This window comes from Bacidia gigantensis (assembly GCF_019456465.1).
Source record: "Bacidia gigantensis strain McMullin 20006 chromosome Unknown contig_134, whole genome shotgun sequence".
NCBI lineage: Eukaryota > Fungi > Ascomycota > Lecanoromycetes > Lecanorales > Ramalinaceae > Bacidia > Bacidia gigantensis.
Genome location: NW_025408593.1, coordinates 424,653 through 444,786, shown reverse-complemented (window position 1 = coordinate 444,786; position 20,134 = coordinate 424,653). Strand labels below are relative to the sequence as shown.

Sequence of the window (20,134 nt, the reverse complement as noted above, 5' to 3'; positions counted from 1 at the left end):
CAGACCCGCTAATCGCCGTTGCTGAACCTCCCGTAATGCCCTGCTCCCACTCAAGAACGTCACCAAACCAATTCCCAAAGCGCTTGGCAGCGCTTGAAAGAGCCTCCAGTGCGTATAATAGAGAAAGAAGACACCTTCCAAGGCGAGTATAGAACAGAAGAAGAGCGCGTGAGGGGCTGGCGAGGATTTGAATGCTGTTGACAAATGGTTGAGGTTCGCGCCGAGGGAAATCCACTATGGGGCTGGTCAGCCATGTAGTAGCTAGCCCTCAACATACGTACCGCAATGAACAGCGCTGGAACAGCAGCGATGACTGCTACAGTGAAGATGATTGTGATTATCATCGGAGGGCTCTTGGGGTCCGCCTTGAATATATGATGGATCTCAGGGAGTTTCCCGTACCGCAGAGGTGTTTCCACCTTTGCTCTGGGGCTGCCAGACTCGATTGTCGTAGCTAGATCAAAGGCATGCGATTTGTATGGCTTCGAAGTTCCAAAGGAAGCGATAATGAGGGATGCTGAGAGGGGCCCCGAGGACGACAAGAGCTGAGCGGGAATATCCTTGTGACTCTGTTGCTCTTGTTATTCATGTTACGTTCACAAAGAGTTCAGTATTCGTACAAGATCCAGTTTGCCCTTCCCACTCTCTTTGACTTGAAAAGGGAAGGACGTCTCCAGCCCGCTCGTAGGATCCTCAAGTAGAAGGAAAGTCTGATGCGCTCGTTTGGCCTTGTTGCCCTCCTTGGTCGTGAGGATCAGCTTCATAGTGTCTTGAGCCTCCAATTGAATGGCATTCTTGAGCGGTTTGCCCGCGGTGAACCTATGATATGTCAGACGTTGCTGCGCACACGTGTAGCTCGAGCGAACTTCTCTTTCTGCTCAACAGCTCCAGCACCTTTCTGATGTACTGAGACAGTGGCGTCGTCGAAACCCCATGATGAAGCTGCAGTGGCTACTGATATCAAGCAGATAGAAAAGGCTATGATATGATTTCGCATCATGATTGTCATAAGACTTGAAGCACGTTGCAATGAGTGGAGGTTCAATCTGTTTGTACACGTTGAAGCAGCGGGAATTAGCCAGGATGGATGGCCTTATCCCCGGGCACGCTATGAAAAAGGGGCGACATTTCTTGGCGTACTAGTGAGAGATCGTCCAACATCTAACTTCTTCCTTCCTTTCCCCGTAAGATGATGCCAACATTGAATGGTCATGCCATTCGATCTTGGATAATTTAAATCAATCGCTTTGCAGGTCAGACACGCCGCAAGCTTGTAAGTTCAGACGCAGCGGAAATCTGACAAGAACATGCATTTGCCCGGGGAGCGCTTTCTGTTTTGCGTGTTCTGATGATTTAATGTAGACCTTCTAGGTCAACCGCATCCGTCTACCTTCCTGCTGGTGCTCTAAGACAAAAGCTCAGCTGATGCGGAAATGCAACATCAGTGGCATACGTTCCAATATCTCTAGAGAAAGATGAAAGCTGTACTTTCTGCCCTAGTCTTGTCGTTCTTGTGCCACGAAAACTACGAAATGATACTCTTTTCTCGCCCAAAAGAAAATCAAATGCTAATAACCTCGAATGAACTCCAAGATCATGGATCAAAAGCAATTTTACCCATACCGTACAGTCATTTCTAACGTCAGAAGGCGAAGTCGTTTGTTGTACAGATCTCATCAACGACCAGTATACCACAGAAGGCCAGTCCGCTCCCTAAACCAACTTCTGAATTTATCTCACGTTACTCATTCACGCCATACCCAAGATCTTCCAACCTCATCACGTCACATCAAACGGGCACATGTCTCATGACCTTCTCCACCACCCTTTCATGCACCCTCTCATTCCCATCCCCAGCACTCGCCCTCTCCGCCTTCCGTCTCAGACTCTCCCTTATCTCCCCCACGCCTTTCCCCTGCCAAAAGTCAAAGCTCCCTCCCTGCAGGACTGCATTTCTCGGACTCCTCACAAAACTCTCGGCTGTCGGTCTAGGCCGTGCCATAATCACATTGACCTCATCTGCCAGCCCCTTGCAGAAGTTCTCGAGTGGGAGGTCATTTACATCATGACCGAAGGGATTTTCGATCTCTCTCCCGATTGCAGAAATGCCGAGGATGATGTATGCGCCAATGATAGTGCCGGGGATCGTGATCCAGCGGAGGGCATCCCAGAGCTGAAATGGTAGCATCAAGACGTACACCCATGTGATTTGGGAGATGGCGATGGAGTAGGCGACGGGAAGAGGTGTGTTCAGGACCCTCTCCGTTCCAGCTAAGACCTCATTCAAAGAAGCGAGATTTCCGAGGACTTGGGCTTGCGGCACGCCGGCGTCGAGAGTACCGTTCTTGACGATCGAGGAGGTGTAGGCGGACAGGTATGTTAGGATCTCAAGGGGAAGATTGCCCATGTTGCGGCGGGCACGCTTCATTTGTTTGCGGGGGTTGGATTCTGCGAAGGAGAGACCGAGGTATTCACCCCCGCGTTTCCAGCGGGAGATGGGGTTGGGAGGGGGAGGGGGCGTGATATTTGTGGCTTCGCCGGCGAAGGTATCAAGATGAGAGATTAGTGGAGCGAGGTCCTCATGATTTGTATAGGGTTCAAAACGGAGTTTGTGCTTAAGAGCTATGGCGAAGGCAACAATGAGGTTGAGCGCGGAGATCTTGGCAAGGAGATCAGTTTTCCCGGCCTCTGGGGTCTTCTCGTGACGCTCGTCGGCGTGGATCCAGATATGTCGGGCCAGATCTCGGGAGCTTTGGCTTAATTGAGCCCAGAAGCGTCTGCCATCGACATAGCGCTCGTATGCAGATGATGTTCGAAAAGAGATTCCAAGACCGACTACGAAACCAAGGACTGTGAGGAGGAGCGAGTTGACGACTAGTGGAAACCAGAGATGTGAGATCAAGGTGATTAAAGTCGACCAGATTCCGACGAATGTTAGCGGTAAAATCATGCGAGGGGTGATGCTTCCATGCATCCGAAGGAAATCAGGGAGCTTGGTGAAGCGCTCGAGGTCTGCGGGGCCAACGAAGTACTCATCGGCCGTGTTGTGATGGTGCAACGGAGGACGGCGTGTCCCATTTTGGTGAGGCGAAGTTCGACGAACGGGGGTTGACTGGGCGCTCTCTATATTGATATGGGCATCTTTCGGTTCCATGCTTCCTCCCATTTGTGCGGAGGAGGGCGGAGAGCTGATCGTCGTAGCTGTGGACGACATTTGCAGAAGGGCTGCGGCTCTACAGTAGGAGGCTTGGTGAACGACGTGATGGTGGGATTCTCAGAATGAGGGAATGTTGCTGTCGAGCCTTTCCTGGGCGCAATCTTCAGTGGTGACTGGCAGCATATATATGTGGATCAAAACTCAGGGGCCGCCTTAAACATCGCAGTGACATTTTCACAACGATACGCCGTTATGTGTGCCGCTCTTATACGTGCTCAGCATTAGTGCGAGTAAGCACACTTCAAGTAAGATTAAGGCCCCCTGGTATACTTTAAGGCCTCCCATTGCGATGGACTGGGCGCCGCCAGAACGTCGAACCAACACACCGTGAAACGCAAAATACAGTCAGTACATGAAGGCCTCCTGCATCATGCAGAAGACCCGCAGGGATGACGAGGTTGTTGTGGCCACAGAAAAGACCCAGCCTTCTAAGGCTGGCCATCAGACGACCTCTCATTCGCTGATACTTCACGGTTCTGCTGGATGACTCACTCGCTATACGATTCGAACTGCACATAGTCCTCATTTGAAGCATTGATACACTCGGTAGAGTTGAATCGAACTCAAGAAGACCGATTGGTGTGAGCCTTACCTTTTCTGTTAGCCTACCCAATTCGCGCGAGCTAAGAAAGACGCAGGCAACGTCTCAACCTTGACTGAAATCTCAAAAATATCAAAACTTCATCACAGCAGACTATTGTTGGATTTATTCGAGTGATATATAGACAAGAAGCACGTTGCGGTCGTGAGCTTGTGTAAAGCTACCGGCAATTGAGGCCCTTACGAAGCCGGGATAAAGAAATCCACACGGATGTTTGCCAGGTCTTGGATGAATCAAGCAAAAATACTTTTTGGAGCAGCCGGAGTAATTGCATTGGCCACCTACCGCCACTTTCACCCTCACACAACGACGTTCTCAACGCGTCCGGTACCAGTTCTCCACTGGATCGCCCAAGCATTCCCCGACAGTCACAGCTAGGAAGCAAAAGTCAGCACACGCATGTCATCATAGCTCTTCCTCACTTCAAGCAAAGGCTCATTGCAAAAGAGTCCTCGCGTACCTTGAAGCCCCCTATTTTGCACCTCCTGAATCATGGCAGAAACAAGCGTCTTAGCAGTCCACTGATGCACGTCATGGCTCAACTCGATGCTGCCTCCCTGGTCCAATCCCGTCTTGAAATTTTGTACGGCCGTCTGGATGGCAGCCTCGCTATCGTTTTCATAGTCCTTGGTGTCGATGTTGGCACTGATGACATGGTAGCCCAAACCGCCAAGCGTTTGCAGGACTGAATCGTTGGTCGAGAGGTATGGGGGGCGCATGTAGGCTGGGTACTTGCCGATGATGGAGATGAGGGCGTCTTCCAGGTCAGTCATCTCGCTGGTTATGGCAGCCGTATCGAGAGTTGTGAGATCTTTGTGGTCCCAGCTGCGGTACTATTAGTGTGGTGAAAATAGAGCTGAGAACTCGCAGCCTTAAGAGTCAAGCCTAATTAGGACTTAGGAACGACATACGTATGCGAGCCAATTTGGTGACCTTCTGCAAGCTCTCGATTGACAAGCGCCTTACTGTCATTGGACAATATGTTGGCCCAGTTGTCCCCGTTGACGAAGAATGTGGCGTGGATTTTGGCGGCTTTCAAAGTGTCGAGGACTTGAGCAGTGTAGATATATGGTCCGTCATCAAAGGTCAATGCAACAGTGCCTGGCTGAGTACAACCGGAGATGACCGCTCCGACTGGGACAGCAGAGGATCCTGCAACTGCTTGGAGCTTGTATGCTACCTGCGGCGCTGACGACTTGGGTTTCGGTCCACTGCCTGCCCATGGTGCAATGCCATTGCCTGACTCGTAGGTGGCTGCAGGGGGAACAGGAGTACAAAGGCCAAGGATGGCCAAGCTGCTGAATACAAAAATGGTTAGAGAGATCATGATGCTCATTGGATTGTACGTAAACCAGCGCAGATCAGCTGCAACGAGCCCAGATGAATATGACAGAACTTTTGGGCACTCTTTGCAAGTGGAAGAAATGAAATCGTTCTTTCGCTTGATTTTATAGTGAAAGCGATCTCTGGACTTCCTATGGCAGCTGCGACCTTATGCGCGCAAGAAAACGACTTCGGGTGAAAGGCGGTGGGCATTTAAGTGTTACCTTGTTGCGACGCTGACACGAAGTGAAGTGTTGACGCGACACCGACGACCAGTCAAAGCTTGAGCCAAGACTATATCGGATGAAAGATGACTTCGTGCTCCGCCCTCGATCCCGAAGGATGCCACCTGAATAGCTCTGGCGGAGCGAAGGACTCTGCTGCGCCTGGTATTAATATAAGGAAACCACCTTGTGAGCTGCTCGATATGAACTTTCGGAGCAAGGTCGGCATGCAGGTCATGATTGAGAGACGGACAAAGGAGAAGCGAAGTCCTCCCTTCTACCCTTAGGCTCACGTGTTTTGAGACACATCTTCAAAGGCAATTGTATTCAAAATTCGCTATCGAAACAGTCGTCCTACCAAGATGTGATGTTGAAAGTCCGCCACTTACATATTTCGAGGAAAGAATATGGTCAGAACGACGAGAAACGTTATCGATCTGTACCTGAAATGGCCAGATACGTTGTTAAGATGACCTGCTTTCACCCGTTCGGCAAGTTTGTACATCGTGACCTTATAATGGTCACTGGAATCAGGTGAGAAGCGAGAATTTATTTAAAAATCTTTTACTTGATGCTCTTTCTGTAGTCGAAGTCGAGAATGAGAATTATCAAGTCTTGCTCCAGCCCTGGAGGTTCTCAATAATAGGACTTCTTCCGCTTCGGGTGATTATCCATTCTACATCTTCGTCTGACTCATTGACTTCTTGATGTTCTGCGTGAGCTGGTATCAAAGCGAAATCACCAGGCTTCAAGTCTTCCCGCTTTGTGCCCCCTTCTGACACTATGCTACCATTTCCACGAAGAGAATAAACAATGGTATCTTGGTCCCCATGGGTATGTATTGCGCTTGCAGAATGTGGCTTGGCAATCATGACTGCACAATATGAGTTGGACTTTGCTCCTTACTTACTGCTCAAAGATGGTAGCAAACCAGAAGCGCAGATTTGCCCTCGGTCAACAATTGCTCCCTTTCTTATCATGCCTTGGGTCTGACCAGTGCTATCATCAAGCTCCGAAGCTTTAGTGACGTATACCGGAGCTGCCATTTTGTTTTCCATGATGCCACTTGTTGTCATATACTATGTAGACAGTTGTTCAAGAAAGGCATAATGTTGGAGTAAATGAGGTTGATGGCATCATCAAATCCGCTTGGATCAGTCAACCGGCGCCAAGCCCCGCCAAGCCCCAGAACAGGCCCGCGTCATGAGAGCCGAGGCATGACGAAACAACCAATCAACGACAGGGCAAATGGGAACAGTCAACGGACATCCAGCACAACGAAGTCAAAAGTCGTGCACGCCTCACGTGTTGCAAATGCGCTTGTTTGCGATGCCCCGAGCCTCGGCTTCATCATACGTCCTTATCATACAATTGGAGCTCTTCCGCTGCTGAGAACCTCTGCCTGAAGCCATTCTCAACGTGCCCATTCTGCAGTATCCGTGGTGGTATCAATCCCTCGTCATTCATTGCAGACGTATCGTCTCTCGTCATGTCTAAGACCTTCTCGAAAGATGAGGTCTCCTCCCATAAAAGTCCCAAAGACCTCTACATTATCGTCGATGATGATGTATATGACATGACCGAATTTCAAGCCGAACATCCAGGCGGCCAGAAAAGTATACGATCTACCTGATGATCAAGGGCAATCACTAACGTCAGCCTGATAGTCCTCCAAAGAGTGGGCGGCAAAGACGCCTCTAAACAATTCTGGAAATACCACAATGAGGGTATCCTCAAGAAGTACAAGGGTCAATTGCACGTTGGCTCGCTGGATAGCAAGCCAACAGCCGCCGCACCGCCAACACCACCAGCTACTCCTCCTGCCGAAAAGGCGAAGGACAAGGTGGAGCCGCAAGCAGAATCAGGCACCATTGTTCCCGTTCCGACGAAAGATGCAACTCAAGCAAGCGAGTCGTTAGATCCATACGGCGCGCTGATACCCTACGCAGATCCGTCTTGGTATCAAAGCGTGAGATCTGTCAAGCCCTCTTCGTCGTACGCAGCTGACTAAAGCAATTCAGTATCACTCCCCATACTTCAACTTGACCCATGCCGCCCTTCGAGAAGAAGTCCGGAAATGGGTCGAAGCAGAGATAGAGCCGAACGTTACGGAGTGGGACGAAGCTAAAAAGGTTCCGGACTCGATCTACAAGCAAATGGGCGAGAAGGGATATCTTGCCGGTACTTTGGGCCTCCACCACTATCCTACAGAGTACACGAAGAACCGTGTGCGATCTGTTGGGCCTGAACAATGGGATCTGTTCCATGAGATGGTCATCACTGATGAATTATCACGAGCTGGTAGTGGTGGCTTAGTCTGGAACTTACTTGGAGGTTTCGGCATTGGCTGTCCTCCTATGGTCAAGTTTGGCAAGAAGCCACTGGTTGAGCGGATCTTACCAGAGATCCTGAATGGCAACAAGCGGATATGCCTTGCCATTACAGAGCCGGATGCTGGTAGCGATGTCGCAAATCTGACTTGCGAGGCTAAGCTCTCTGAAGACGGAAAGCACTACATTGTTAATGGGGAGAAGAAATGGATCACAAATGGTATATGGTGCGATTACTTTACGACTGCTGTCCGAACAGGCGGACCCGGAATGAACGGCGTATCAGCATTGCTAATTGAACGGACCGAGGGCGTCAGCACCAGAAAGATGGATTGTCAAGGTGTCTGGGCTAGCGGAACAACGTACATAACATTTGAGGACGTGAAAGTACCTGTCGAGAATCTACTTAGCAAGGAGAACCAAGGCTTCAAAGGTATTACCCCTCCCTTTTTTCCCTCCCCTTGATACACCTTACCATCAAACAAGCTATATACTCACACTTGCCCTACAGTCATCATGACAAACTTCAACCACGAGCGCATCGGCATAATAATCCAATGCCTCCGCTTCTCTCGCGTCTGCTACGAAGAATCCATCAAATACGCCCACAAGCGCAAGACCTTCAACAAACGCCTGATCGACCACCCGGTCATCCGGATGAAACTCGCACACATGGCCCGCCAGATCGAAGCCTCCTACAACTGGCTCGAGAATCTCGTCTACCAGTGCCAGGTCATGGACGAGACGGAAGCGATGTTGAAACTCGGTGGCGCGATTGCAGGATTGAAGGCCCAGGCGACTACGACGTTTGAATTCTGTGCGAGGGAGGCGAGCCAGATTTTTGGGGGACTGAGTTATTCGAGGGGTGGGCAGGGGGCGAAGGTCGAGAGGTTATATAGGGATGTCAGGGCTTATGCTATTCCTGGTGGGAGTGAGGAGATTATGTTGGATCTGAGTATCAGGCAAGCTCTGAGGGTGCATAAGATGTTGGGGATGAAGCTGTGATTCTGGTTGAAAGCACTTTAGAATGTGGTGCTAGAGGGTTGGCTAAAGCATTGCAGCGTGTGCATTGGGGTACAATGACTGTATGCTTAAACGGAGACGAATCTATTGAAAAACAGACATATATCTACAAATCTTCCGTGATCCCGTAGCTCGTCCCATCTCAATGCGTATTGCCAGCCCTTGATCAGGTCTTCATGCTCATTTCATGCTCGTGCTCAGCTTGTTGTATGCAAAAATTCAAATTTTGAGTATTCCAAAACAGAAACTCCAAGAACCCCACGCTGGAAACTATGGAAAATAGACTTACGAACGACTCATTTCGTAGCGTGCAAAATCGTCACATACTTACGCCCCATATTCCTCTACCGCCACTGACACCAAGCCAATCCCGCCCCGTTTGTCCAGTCAGGCCGCTTTGAGGCGCCCACGTCAGATTCCCTACCTCGTAGTCGCACCTCCAGTTGGCTACAGGTCCTTGCCCTCTTATATCTGCCGAGGAAGATGATTGCTGCGAATGACTGGTTGAGTTTGTCAAACTGGAAGAGGTGCTTTGGTTCAAGAGATCCCAGATCAGGACCATGCTATCGTCACCGCCTGAAGCGAGGGTCCCCCGTCGTGATGGCGACCACTCAATACAATTGATAGCTGAAGCATGACCACGGAGCTCCAGAAGTGCTTGTCCAGGTTGCCGCACGTCAAGAATTCGTATCAGGTTGCTGTCTTGGGAAAATGTGGCAAGGAGGTGAGCGTCATGTGGAGACGCTGCAAGGCGGAGGAGTGGTGGAGATTGCGAAATAGATTGCTGGTTTGGGGGCGGAGATATATTGCTCGGGCTCGCAGCTGGGAAGCAAAGTTAGCATTGAGGACGTTTGTAGCGACATGACATGGGTGTTACCGACTCTTTGAATCGTTTCCCTTTTCGGATGGCTCATAGATGATCGTTGAATGCTCAAGACTACGAAGGTCAAACATTCGTACGCTCCCGTCGGCTCCGCATGAAACAAAGACGTCCACGCTGTTTGCGCAAAATCGGACGTCGAAAACTTCTTTATCGTGAGCTATCAATTGCGTTTTGGCTGTTAAAGTAGGAATGTCCCATATCGTGCACGTGGTGTCAATGCTCGAAGTTATGATGAGACTAGGAGAGACGGTGTTCCAATCAAGAGATGTAAGAGGAGCAGTGTGCTCCGGTGACTTGGAGTTCGAAAGAAGCGCGAGAGGAGTGAGTTTGGAGACTGATTGCTGATTCGAACTTGATGGCCGGTTTATAGAGTTGCTAGGATTATATGAAGCTTGCTGCGGGAGTGACCATAGTCTCAGATGGTCACCAGAAGTCGCCAGGAGATCGGTAGAATTCTTTTTGGAAGATGCAGGTTCCCATAATATCCGTGTCACTGGATATGAATGTGTGGCTTCGGCGGTCTTTACGTAATTCAAGCTATATTGCGACGGATCTGTCTGTCCTTCGGTATCATGTTCCAGGCTCACCTGCGTCTCCAGGATTTGGATCTTGATACTGTTAGCTTGTATCCATCAATGCGCGTTTTGAAGCACTTACAAAGTTGTGCCCATCCTCTACATAGCTTCCAATCGCCATCTTTCCGGCTGACTCGCCCAGCTGCTGATTTTGCACTGGCCATTTACACCAGTCAAAGGCATAGACAGGCCACGGAGCGAGATAATTGCTGTTTGTTGCTGCTGTCGGGTAGCCATCACTCGTGTAAGGATGCGCGCTCTGCGGTTCCGTCATACTAGCTTCGTTGAAATTTCGAACGTCGGCCAAAGCTAGGGGTGAATAGAGATTCTCATTTTGATTTGTTTGTGAGGAGGTGTATTTGTGGTTGGGCGTTGAAGCATATCGGCCGCTCTCTGGCGTACCGACGAATGGAGCATATTTGGGCTGGTCAAGCCCTGCAGGGCTAGAGCGCGAGTAGCTATGAGCGTGACTTGCGGTATTTGGGCGCGAGGAGGTTTTCTGCTGATTAGGATTCTGCAGCGGAGGCAGCGTTGGGATTGTAGAAGGCGCAGTTATCGACGATGAAGCGCTCGGTCTACCGGGCTGTAGAGCGCCAGGTAGACTGGAGCCGGAGGAAAGGTTCGCATACTGATTACTTGACGGCGTTGCATGCTGAATATTTATTCCAGGATTTTGCCCGCTCTGATATTCGTGAGAAGTATGGTATGAATGCTGCCGCGGCATGTCTCTGGTCTGATTCATTGTTTCACCTGTGGTTGAACTTGAAAGGCGAAAGCATTCATGAGTCAGGAAAAGGCCTGTAGCGTATCAGGAAGCTCATCAGAATTGGAGGCCTCAGAAGATCGACGTATGAAGAATTGTGAGATGCATGAAGAGTGCTCGACCTTGGCCGTCAACGCTACTAAATCCCATGCCTTCTTAGCGCGTCTAAGTTTGGCTAAGCGCGACCTCGTTGCATATTTGCATCGTTCCTGACTTCACTTCGAACATTCCTGTAGTCGATTTGATATTCACTTATGGAGACCCACACCATGCAGTCTGGGGATAATACTGGAGAGCAATGGCTTCTTCTGCTACCTCGTCCGCCCCCTGACGTATCCTTCCACACCTTGAAAGTAGCCTACCGTCCCAGCCTCACAGCGGCATTAAAGGATGCTTCAAAGGTAACGAAACGAGCAAATGCGTGTACAGTCCTGGAAGTCGGCGTTGCTTTCGATGTACGAATGATCACGAAATATTTCGTTATGCAGACGTTCTTTTCTTTGATGTACAAGTTGAGTTGTGTCGTTTCTTCAGGCCTTCAGATTGATCTACAGTATGACAATGATGTCGACGTGCGTTTCTTTCTTTTTGCAGACTCTAGTTGTCAGGATGTACAGGCCGAGAAAACTTCATTATTCAACCTCGTCGAGCTGAAGGCGCTTGCTGAATACCAAAAAGCATGGACCACTCTATGCTCTGAGGAGAGCGAGAGCGGTGAAGGTCTACTCCAATCATTTCTTCATTATCGTAGCCATGCAAATTTCCAGACTTTACCACCACTTCAGGTGCTCAGAGTCCCGGCCGGATTGAGTCTAAGGATTGAAAGCAGTCCCTCGCAGGTGAGCTTGGACTCACCGGAACAAGTGACTGGTGTGGGTCCTCAACATCGGTCAGTAGCCGTTGGCGGGACCTTTGACCATTTACATGCTGGGCATAAATTGTTATTGACTATGACTGCGCTGGCTCTTTTTCCTGTCCTCAACCAAGAAGACACCCATGACTTTCGTCTGACAGTGGGTATCACTGGCGATGACTTGTTAAAGAATAAGAAGCATCGCGAGCAACTGGAAAGTTGGGAGCAACGTCAAAGTTCCGTAAGCACCTTCTTACTCAATTTCCTACAAATCTCGCTTCCAGGGGTTGCCCTAAACACCAAAGGCAAGCAAGCGGCCATCAAATCAGAAGCCAAAGGAATGATGGACGAGCTCAGCCTGGGGCTTCGTATCAATTACGCCGAGATACTTGATCCTTTCGGACCCACTGTTGAAGATCCGAATATATCAGCCCTTGTGGTATCAGCAGAGACGAGGGCCGGCGGTGAAGCAGTCAACAAGAAGCGAGAGGAGAAAGGATGGGCTGCTCTTGAGGTCTTCGAAGTCGACGTACTAGACATGGAAGAGACCGAAGCCCCTCCAGGCTCAGAGGTACGATCGGAAGATTTCCAGGCCAAGCTGTCAAGTACAGAGATCAGATCACGCATAAGCCACAGAAAAGCAAAGGCAACACCTGCGCAGCATTGAAGGCCACCCATCTCCAAGAACCATAACGCATGTCCTATGTTTGGCAGATTTTCGTCCTGTGGGGTCCAAAACGTCAGCAGAAGCGCAGGCCCTTCGATACGCATCTCGAAAAGCCCGATCATCAGCGAGCTATTACATTGAAGTCGATTCTAAATCAGACGAATTCAGCTGCATCAAAGTGGAGCATACATATGAGTCGCCATCGTACATTTGTTGCGACGAAACTACGAGTTTCCGAAGCGCCTATTGCATGGCCTAATACCCATCCGGCTAGGACTCCATGCACCTCCACCGCCAATGACACTTGACAGCACACCATTGCATCTGCGTTTATATTTATACGTACGGTTACGCCTCCTGGTGGTCAGCAGTGTCCTTGGATGACGACGAATATAGGTCGACGAACCAGTACTCGACTACGTCTCCGAGACATCTGGGTCCAGATCCCTGGAAAATATTCCAATTGGCAGGTCTGGCGCCCCGAGAGCTCGAGGTCCAAGTCATGCAGGGTCGGCCTGGAGCGCTATTAGACCGGTCCCGTGCCTCGATGCCGCCTATCAAAAACTCCTTCAGGATCGTCTGCCAATCATCTGAAGTACCTCTGAGAAGACGGGAGGATACTCCCGAGCACTTTCGGTCATGTGACCTTGCTAAAGGACAAGCGATTGGCATGGAGCCTCTGACAGTCGAGTTTTGGGTGTCCTAAGGCTTTGACTGCAGCTGGCTACTCGACAGTCGTCATGAAGCGCATGATTTTCCCGAGTCTCACCATGCATGGCCCCCCGCTCCGCACCGAGTACCCAGATCAATCATCGAATGCGCTGGCAGGATTCTGTCTGACAAACATCTTGGGCTGTATCAAACTGAGACGTGAAGCAATCAGGTGTGGCTGCTTCCAGATTCTCTCGCCCTAGTAACAGTTCTCGTCCACGCCCCGCTCCAGAGCTCGTCACATCTTTGTCTTTCTCAACTTGGCATGGCGTATATCCTCAATCTTTCCAATGACATTCTGAAATTGATATTGGACCATATCGAGTCCAATTCCCAGTACATCATACCGGTTGACCGTCGAGAGCACTTGTCCGTCGAGAGCTTCCGTCCTCCAACTCCGCCGCCTCCCTCACAAGTCCACGATGTTGGTAACTTCAGGCTCACATGCGGAAGGTTTTCAGAATTGGGAATATCGTACCAATTCTCTAGGATATCATTACGCTTCTCGAAGCACGGATTCAAGCGCCTCGATGACATATGTAGCTATAGTCATCTCACTGCGCACACGAAGAAGTTCAGCTACCTAGTTCCTCCATTCTACGCAAGCAGTAAGTTGATCATCTCCCGGTGCAATATCAATCCTATCCTGCGTAAATCATTAAGTTGACCATGTTCTAAGCTTCACGCCCTGCCAGCAATGGCGACCGCTCAGCTCTCACTACTCACCTTGAACGGAAAATCTCCGAGCAAAGGCACCTCCTTGGCTCTCGCGAGGACGTCCGCGTCCTCCGTAAAGCCATGAAATCGTTCACATCTCTTCAGCATGTGCAACTTCTCCGACTCATTGAACCCTTAGAGCTCTCTCTCCCACGCAGCAGCACTTCCAATACAGCCCTCGAATGGCCGCGAGCATGCACACATGCTACTAAGACTATGGGTGAAGCTCTACTCTCCGCCCCTCGCTCACCTTTTTGTCGCTTTTCGGGGCCGATGATGGAACCTCATACCGCTCGAATAGTGCAGGAGCACATGCTGTCCCTACTCGCCTCGAGATTGACGTGCTTGGAGTTGCATTTTGATGGTGGGCCCGAGTTGGTAGAGAGAATGACAGAGCTGTCATCCTTGGCGAGAACAGTCCTAATGGCAGCAAAGAATCTTCAAGCCATCCACGTCGGCTTTCCAAGCAGGATACCACTCGACTTACGATTGGAGACGATGTTTCACCATATCACGTGGGAGAATCTCAGAGCATTTGGTATTCAGGCGTGGAGGCTGGACGGTGCCGAGATCATCAGTGTAGTCCGACGGCATCGGAGGACGCTCAGGGGTTTAAGGTTACGGGATGTTCAACTCAAGCCAGGGAGTAAATGGCGCGACATTTTGGTCGTCCTCCGCTACGAGATGAGGCAGCTAGATTGGGTGAGCCTGAGACGCATCGACTATGAGGAACACTTCGACGCGTTATGGGGTGAGACGATGGAAGTGCCGGATCCGGAAGATACAGCCCCTGGCTCTTCATCTTCATCCGCCTCGTCTACCACGTCCTCAGACGACGACGATGTCGAAGATCATGCGGGAGGAGAAGTCAGCGAGGGAGACTTCAGCGATCAGGAAAGCATTCTTGGTAGCGAAATCGAGGACTCTGACGAGGATAGCACGACCGATACTGATCATGGCCCTGGAGCGGACGATATTGCTATCTCACCGGACACGCCGATCACATTGCCATTCTGCACGTGCGACCGGAGGAGTGAGGAAGGATTTGTTGGTGGTGACGGAAGGGCGAGGGACGAGGGCGATGAGTTGGGGGATAATGGGGAAGGCGTAACGTATCAGCAGCGGAAGATGTGGGAGCGATGGGTTGTGGGACGATGTCCTGAGCATGCTTGATGGGGATACGGCTGGCCTTGCTACTACCGAAGCATCGAACTCTCGTCTGTAGCTGTCATCTCCCATCAGTCCTTTGGTGTGGGCAGTCTCGGCTTTGTCTCGGGCGGCGTCGTTCATGACTTTGGTTTCGGTTCGTCGAATATGTTCAAATATAGATTTTTTGAGAAGCGGGAGCATAGAATTAGCGAGCGGCGTGTGGTGAGAATCTGTACGATGATATGAGACGACCTTCTGAGAAAACGATTTATCTTGTGAACAAGAGGCAATGATGCGATACTTATTGTCATTAGCGATATAATGAATATTTACTGACGTCCAACGCTGCAATTGCCTGTTGCAGTATCTACTCAATGCATCATTTACAATGAGATTACGTTACATAAACATCTAACAATGCTTCCGTTCCAAACCCAGACCCGAACCCAAATGTAATCTCATAAACGGCTGGGGTATCATGTAAATCTTCCCATTCCAATGCAAAACGAATCTATTAATTTCGTGCATCCTATGCCATGCCCAAACATCCCACAGTCACGGACTGCGCGTCCTCTCTTTACTCTTCGATCCCCGTCCCACCAGTCCTCTGGCCGTACTCGGTATATCGATCTCGAGTCCCCAGTTTCTCCTAGGGCCTGGATTGCCCGACTGGGCGGACTCGCCGCCGCTGCCACCATGAGAGTTCGTGCCAGATTTCGGCTTTGGCACCTCCGCCGCTGCTTTCTGTTTCTGCTTTTGCTGTTTGGGAAGGAACATGCGTTTGTATCTGCTTTCTGACCCATTCTTGCTGCCCTGTGCGGACGTCATGGTAGGAGTGGGTGGCAAGGAAGCTTTTGGAGTTGTGGGGCTAGATTTGTTTGAGGGGGCATACGGGCGAGGGGTGTTAGGTTGAGAGGAGGAGCCGAATAGTGAGCGGTGCCATCTTGAAGGTGGTGATTCGCCCATGGAGGATTGGGATTCGTAGGGTGAGGAGAGGTTGAGGGACGTGGAGGACGATGTGCGAGACGGGTGATTGGAAGTTTCCTCTTCAGCACCGGAGGAGGTGATCTCTTGTGACGATCGAGGTTGAGCTGGCGTATCTGCCGTTGGAAGCTGGCTTTTATGCAGGTTGGTGTGGCTTGAAGTAGGGCGGGCAAGGACGGTGTTGAGACTGCGAGATTTCTTGTGACGTAGTCTGGGTATCTGATTAGGGTTTCTAGGGTCAAGAATGGAAAGTGGGCTGCGTCTGTGATCTGATTGTGAAGACGGTGGCCTTCCTTGTAATGGTTCCTGCGCGCTCGCCTGAGAAAGGGGTCGGCCATTACTGGCACGTTTGCGAATGGTTCTATGAGAGCCTGTCAATGAGTTTCTCTTTACGTGAGCGCCCTTGCGAGACTCGACTTCAACAGGGCTAAACACCACTCGAGTTCGAAGCTTCTGTACAGCATCATCCAAGGCAAGTTCGATGGCGCAATGATTCTTGATGATGCTGATCTTTGGCCAGGTAGCTCGTTCGCCAGCTAGCATAGCTTGCTGCATAAAGTCTGGGGTTGGGTTCGACAATATGCGTGGAAAATCGGCGTAAGAGATCTCGGGAAGAATAGTAATGTCTCCAGAGTATTTTTGGCTGAGTACTGAGACCATCTTGGTCAATAGATTAGGAAAAATCCCAAGATCCGTAAGCATATGCATCCGGTGGAGAGCTTCGTCTTTCGCCAAGTGTGAAAGACTATCAAGCCATGAAGGTGTGACGGTTGGGTTGATGGTTGCTTCTTGAGGACTTTTCTTCATAAGGCCTTCGTCCTTCATCAAGAACGGTACCACATGTGGGTTTACCTGTGACACGATGAAGTGATTCACGTTGAACATCTCGGCTAAGCGCGTCATGGGTATGTCATTGTCGACCGAACCGTCAATCCATTGTTGAGGCGTCGGATTCCACGTCACGGCTTCGCCGGTCTTAGGATCTTTAGCTAGCAATGAGGCGGCGGTGTACACGAATGGCACAGAGCAAGAAGCAGCTCTGCTTTGGATTAGATCAATGGTGATTGTATATGAGCACGGTAAGGACTTACACAGCAGACCAGATCAGCACATTGGGGGCCGTGATGTAATTGAGCAGCCGTGGCAGCTCGTACAGGCTGGCGCTCGAGACTGTAATATTCAGAATCTTTCTTGTACGGTTATATGCTTCTTGGAAGGTGATCTCTCCAAGCAGATCTCTCATGATTCGAGTCAGGTGCTCGATGTCGTATAGAGCACCGTGCTTGAGAAATCGTGCTACTTTTCGAAGTAAGCCATCTTCACTTCCCTCCTCTTCGAAGACATCTAGGCTACCGTCGCAGAATGTATCCAGCAGATTGGGGACCTCTTCATCACTCCGTGTACAGATTACCGCGCATACAATACTGCCTGCTGATGCACCAGAAATGATCCGCGGCAGGAGGCGGACTTCCCAAAGCGCTTTCAAGACACCAATATGATTCATGCCGAAAGTGCCTCCTCCAGAAAGCAGCAATGCGCTTCTGCCAAAAGCTTGTCTACTTGACAGTAATTGCTCCAAAATGTACCTCGACTCCAGTCCATCACACTTTGCTTTTGCCGAAACATCTAATAGAGCTTCCAACGTGTCCAAGGTAGCAGTAATATAATTCTCGACCAGGTCTTTGGTGCCAATGTGGGAATGCCTGTACATCTGTTGATTTCCCATATCACCAAGATTACGCGTGAGAGAGGTCCGGACGAGGAAGAGCATCTTCCCAATATCACAACTGATCCGAGCTTCAGTCATTTGCTTCAAGCGGGCTTGCACAAGTGTAGCATCATAGTCCGTCGATTCCACGGCAGCTTTCCAGTCATTGTTGCCTTCTATTTCATCAAGTTCCATGGCAGCGGCTTCCCAGGCGGCTCTCGTTGTGACCTGTGCATAGTCAGTGTTTGGTCAGAAGGTTCACTTATGATTTCAATGTACCGTTCGTAGCTTCAGATACAGAAGCTGCTTTCTATCTTCCACGACCTGTCTTGCCGCTCTTTCCTCCTTTGTTGACCCATCATACCAATCTTCAAACACTTCTCCAGCATTATCCCACGGGTTCCTGGCGAAATGGACGAGAGTAGCCAAAGAGCTGCGGGTCTTCAATGAACGTGCTTCGTTGCCTTGGCGATGAGACGGCTTTGGTTGTATCGTATCACGACTCTGAACAGACCTCAGAAGGATGCTCGGTGCGGAGAGGAGGGACATCCTCTATACTGATTATGGTCGGAGAAGATCCATGAATAGTCAGGACTTGAGATGGTGGTAAAGTGATGTGCATGCGTGAAATGTAGGAGCTTCAGACGCGAGGGAGCGGAGGACAACAGTTGTGGCACGAGTATAATCGTCTTATGTGAGGTTTGTGGGGGTTGTAGTCGCTTGAGTGGGATGGGAAGCGTCACATGCTAAGTCATTGGGCAGATGATGTAGATTTGTTGATTGAACTTCGCGGCTGGATGACCTACCCGTGCGATCTCACGCGGCGGCATTTCCCCACACGAACCCTGGCAAAATGCGGGATTGAATGACGACAAACAAACATCCTAACAACCGCTACGGTCATGACGATTTCGACAGTAGTGCTTCTGTATTCGTAATGCCTGACTACCCCCCACGACTAATGGCGCACTTCGAGGTTTCCCGAAAAGATCCTCAGCTTTCACGAGAGTTTTCTGAGCCAATGATATGATGCCTACATCTGAACGAAGAAGACGCTTCCATCCGTGGGAGGGGTATGTTGCAAGGTAAGCTCTTACGGCTCGACTAGGCCCCTTGCCCCCACACCGCCTGTTTGAAAGTATAGGATTCATCAAGTCTAGATTTCACCCGGATCTATATTAAATTTATCACAATTCACGTGTCATAATGTTCCACCAAGAGTTCTGGCCCAGGCTCGTTGTCCTCGTCCTCGGATCTACTCTCCAACCCAGAGTTTTCCCGCGTAAGACTTCCATAGCTTCCCCTCGAAGCCTCAAAAATCCCATAGAGCATGCTTCTGGCGCCCGCCAATGCTTCCAATTCGGCGCCTACACAACATATCAAAGGCTTCCATTCCCTCTCCTGAGACGTCTCCAAATGAGCAGCAAGGCTCTTTTCTGTCATCCGCAAGCCTTTCAACACCCTCTGCATGCCACTAGCAGCCTCGTCCGCACTTTCTGATGGTCGATTTAGTTTTGACATCTCCTTCTGCAGAAGCCTCTCGATATCCGATACCTCCTTGACGACGTCTTCCCATACCCCAGCGCCCTCGTCAAATGCCGTTTTTTCCTTCACCACGCTTTTCAAATCTCTGTCTAGTGTCTGCTGCTCCTCCATCCACTGCTCACGGACTAATTCCAGGGTCCGCCGAGCAGGTGGTAATGCCCACAACCCTCTCTTTGCTGACCTCCATGGCTCTATGTCGATTAGAGGTCGCGCGAGGAACTCTCTCGCGTCCTCCTCTGCAAGCTCTAAGGAACTTTTGTAGGAACTCAACTTGCTTTGCACGCGACTTTCCAGGGACGAGATTTCACGCAGCATGTGTCGCTGACGTGCTTTCATCTCGTAAAGTCTGGTTTCGAGCTCGTGGATTTCACAATCAAGGGTCTTTTCGCCCTGCTTGAGGTCCTTGATCCGGATATTTGAGGGTTCGGATTCGATGCGTTCGATCTCGGCCCGGAGGCCGATGGTTCTATTAGTGAGGAGGTCCACGGATGAAAGGGCATTTTCTCGCGAGGAAATATCCGAGGTCAGGAGCTCAGCTTCAGTCGCTTTTACCTGAGATAGCTTTCCCATTGTGCTGCTTATGCCACGCCTGGCAGCCCGAAGACTGATCTTTCTTGGCTTAGGCTGGCGAACAGGTAAGGTGCGTTGAGATCTGGCAAGATTGTTGTCGGAGGCGGCTGTTGTTGGCGTTCTGTCGCTACTGGCAGATGTTACAGAGTCTGACGGTCCTGATCCCAGACCAGCAACCAGGCCCTCACTTTGCGCATCAAGTAGAGTTTGTAAATGACTTCGGAGATGGGACGATTGACGGGAAAGAGCGAGAAGAGGCTCGGACGAAGGTATAGGGATTTCTATCATGGT

The 20,134-nt window shown here is 50.3% G+C and overlaps 9 protein-coding genes across 9 annotated transcripts; 3 read left to right on the top strand and 6 right to left on the bottom strand.

Annotated features, from left to right (window-relative positions):
• Positions 1–596: 596 nt before the first annotated feature.
• KY384_001880 (uncharacterized protein) lies at positions 597–1,000 on the bottom strand (the record flags this gene model as incomplete). Its single annotated transcript, XM_044810406.1, has 2 exons — positions 597–819; positions 867–1,000. The coding sequence occupies 2 exons, from the start codon at positions 998–1,000 to the stop codon at positions 597–599; spliced, it is 357 nt and encodes a 118-aa protein (XP_044672380.1).
• Positions 1,001–1,789: 789 nt separating this feature from the next.
• KY384_001879 (uncharacterized protein) lies at positions 1,790–3,214 on the bottom strand (the record flags this gene model as incomplete). The annotated part of the gene is made up of 2 exons (XM_044810405.1): positions 1,790–1,915; positions 1,970–3,214. 2 exons carry the CDS (start codon positions 3,212–3,214, stop codon positions 1,790–1,792), a joined length of 1,371 nt encoding a protein of 456 aa, XP_044672379.1.
• A 919-nt stretch (positions 3,215–4,133) lies between these two features.
• KY384_001878 (uncharacterized protein) lies at positions 4,134–6,411 on the bottom strand (the record flags this gene model as incomplete). Its single annotated transcript, XM_044810404.1, has 5 exons — positions 4,134–4,192; positions 4,279–4,643; positions 4,730–5,116; positions 6,059–6,239; positions 6,297–6,411. 5 exons carry the CDS (start codon positions 6,409–6,411, stop codon positions 4,134–4,136), a joined length of 1,107 nt encoding a protein of 368 aa, XP_044672378.1.
• Positions 6,412–6,854: 443 nt separating this feature from the next.
• On the top strand, positions 6,855–8,700 carry KY384_001877 (uncharacterized protein; the record flags this gene model as incomplete). The annotated part of the gene is made up of 4 exons (XM_044810403.1): positions 6,855–6,981; positions 7,033–7,334; positions 7,387–8,128; positions 8,207–8,700. The coding sequence occupies 4 exons, from the start codon at positions 6,855–6,857 to the stop codon at positions 8,698–8,700; spliced, it is 1,665 nt and encodes a 554-aa protein (XP_044672377.1).
• Positions 8,701–9,037: 337 nt separating this feature from the next.
• Positions 9,038–10,918, bottom strand: KY384_001876 (uncharacterized protein; the record flags this gene model as incomplete). Its single annotated transcript, XM_044810402.1, has 3 exons — positions 9,038–9,540; positions 9,600–10,209; positions 10,259–10,918. 3 exons carry the CDS (start codon positions 10,916–10,918, stop codon positions 9,038–9,040), a joined length of 1,773 nt encoding a protein of 590 aa, XP_044672376.1.
• Positions 10,919–11,208: 290 nt separating this feature from the next.
• On the top strand, positions 11,209–12,459 carry KY384_001875 (uncharacterized protein; the record flags this gene model as incomplete). Its single annotated transcript, XM_044810401.1, has 1 exon — positions 11,209–12,459. The coding sequence occupies one exon, from the start codon at positions 11,209–11,211 to the stop codon at positions 12,457–12,459; it is 1,251 nt and encodes a 416-aa protein (XP_044672375.1).
• A 1,644-nt stretch (positions 12,460–14,103) lies between these two features.
• KY384_001874 (uncharacterized protein) lies at positions 14,104–15,060 on the top strand (the record flags this gene model as incomplete). Its single annotated transcript, XM_044810400.1, has 1 exon — positions 14,104–15,060. The coding sequence occupies one exon, from the start codon at positions 14,104–14,106 to the stop codon at positions 15,058–15,060; it is 957 nt and encodes a 318-aa protein (XP_044672374.1).
• A 531-nt stretch (positions 15,061–15,591) lies between these two features.
• Positions 15,592–17,923, bottom strand: KY384_001873 (uncharacterized protein; the record flags this gene model as incomplete). The annotated part of the gene is made up of 2 exons (XM_044810399.1): positions 15,592–17,059; positions 17,112–17,923. The coding sequence occupies 2 exons, from the start codon at positions 17,921–17,923 to the stop codon at positions 15,592–15,594; spliced, it is 2,280 nt and encodes a 759-aa protein (XP_044672373.1).
• Positions 17,924–18,922: 999 nt separating this feature from the next.
• On the bottom strand, positions 18,923–20,131 carry KY384_001872 (uncharacterized protein; the record flags this gene model as incomplete). Its single annotated transcript, XM_044810398.1, has 1 exon — positions 18,923–20,131. One exon carries the CDS (start codon positions 20,129–20,131, stop codon positions 18,923–18,925), a length of 1,209 nt encoding a protein of 402 aa, XP_044672372.1.
• Between the last annotated feature and the right edge of the window lie 3 nt (positions 20,132–20,134).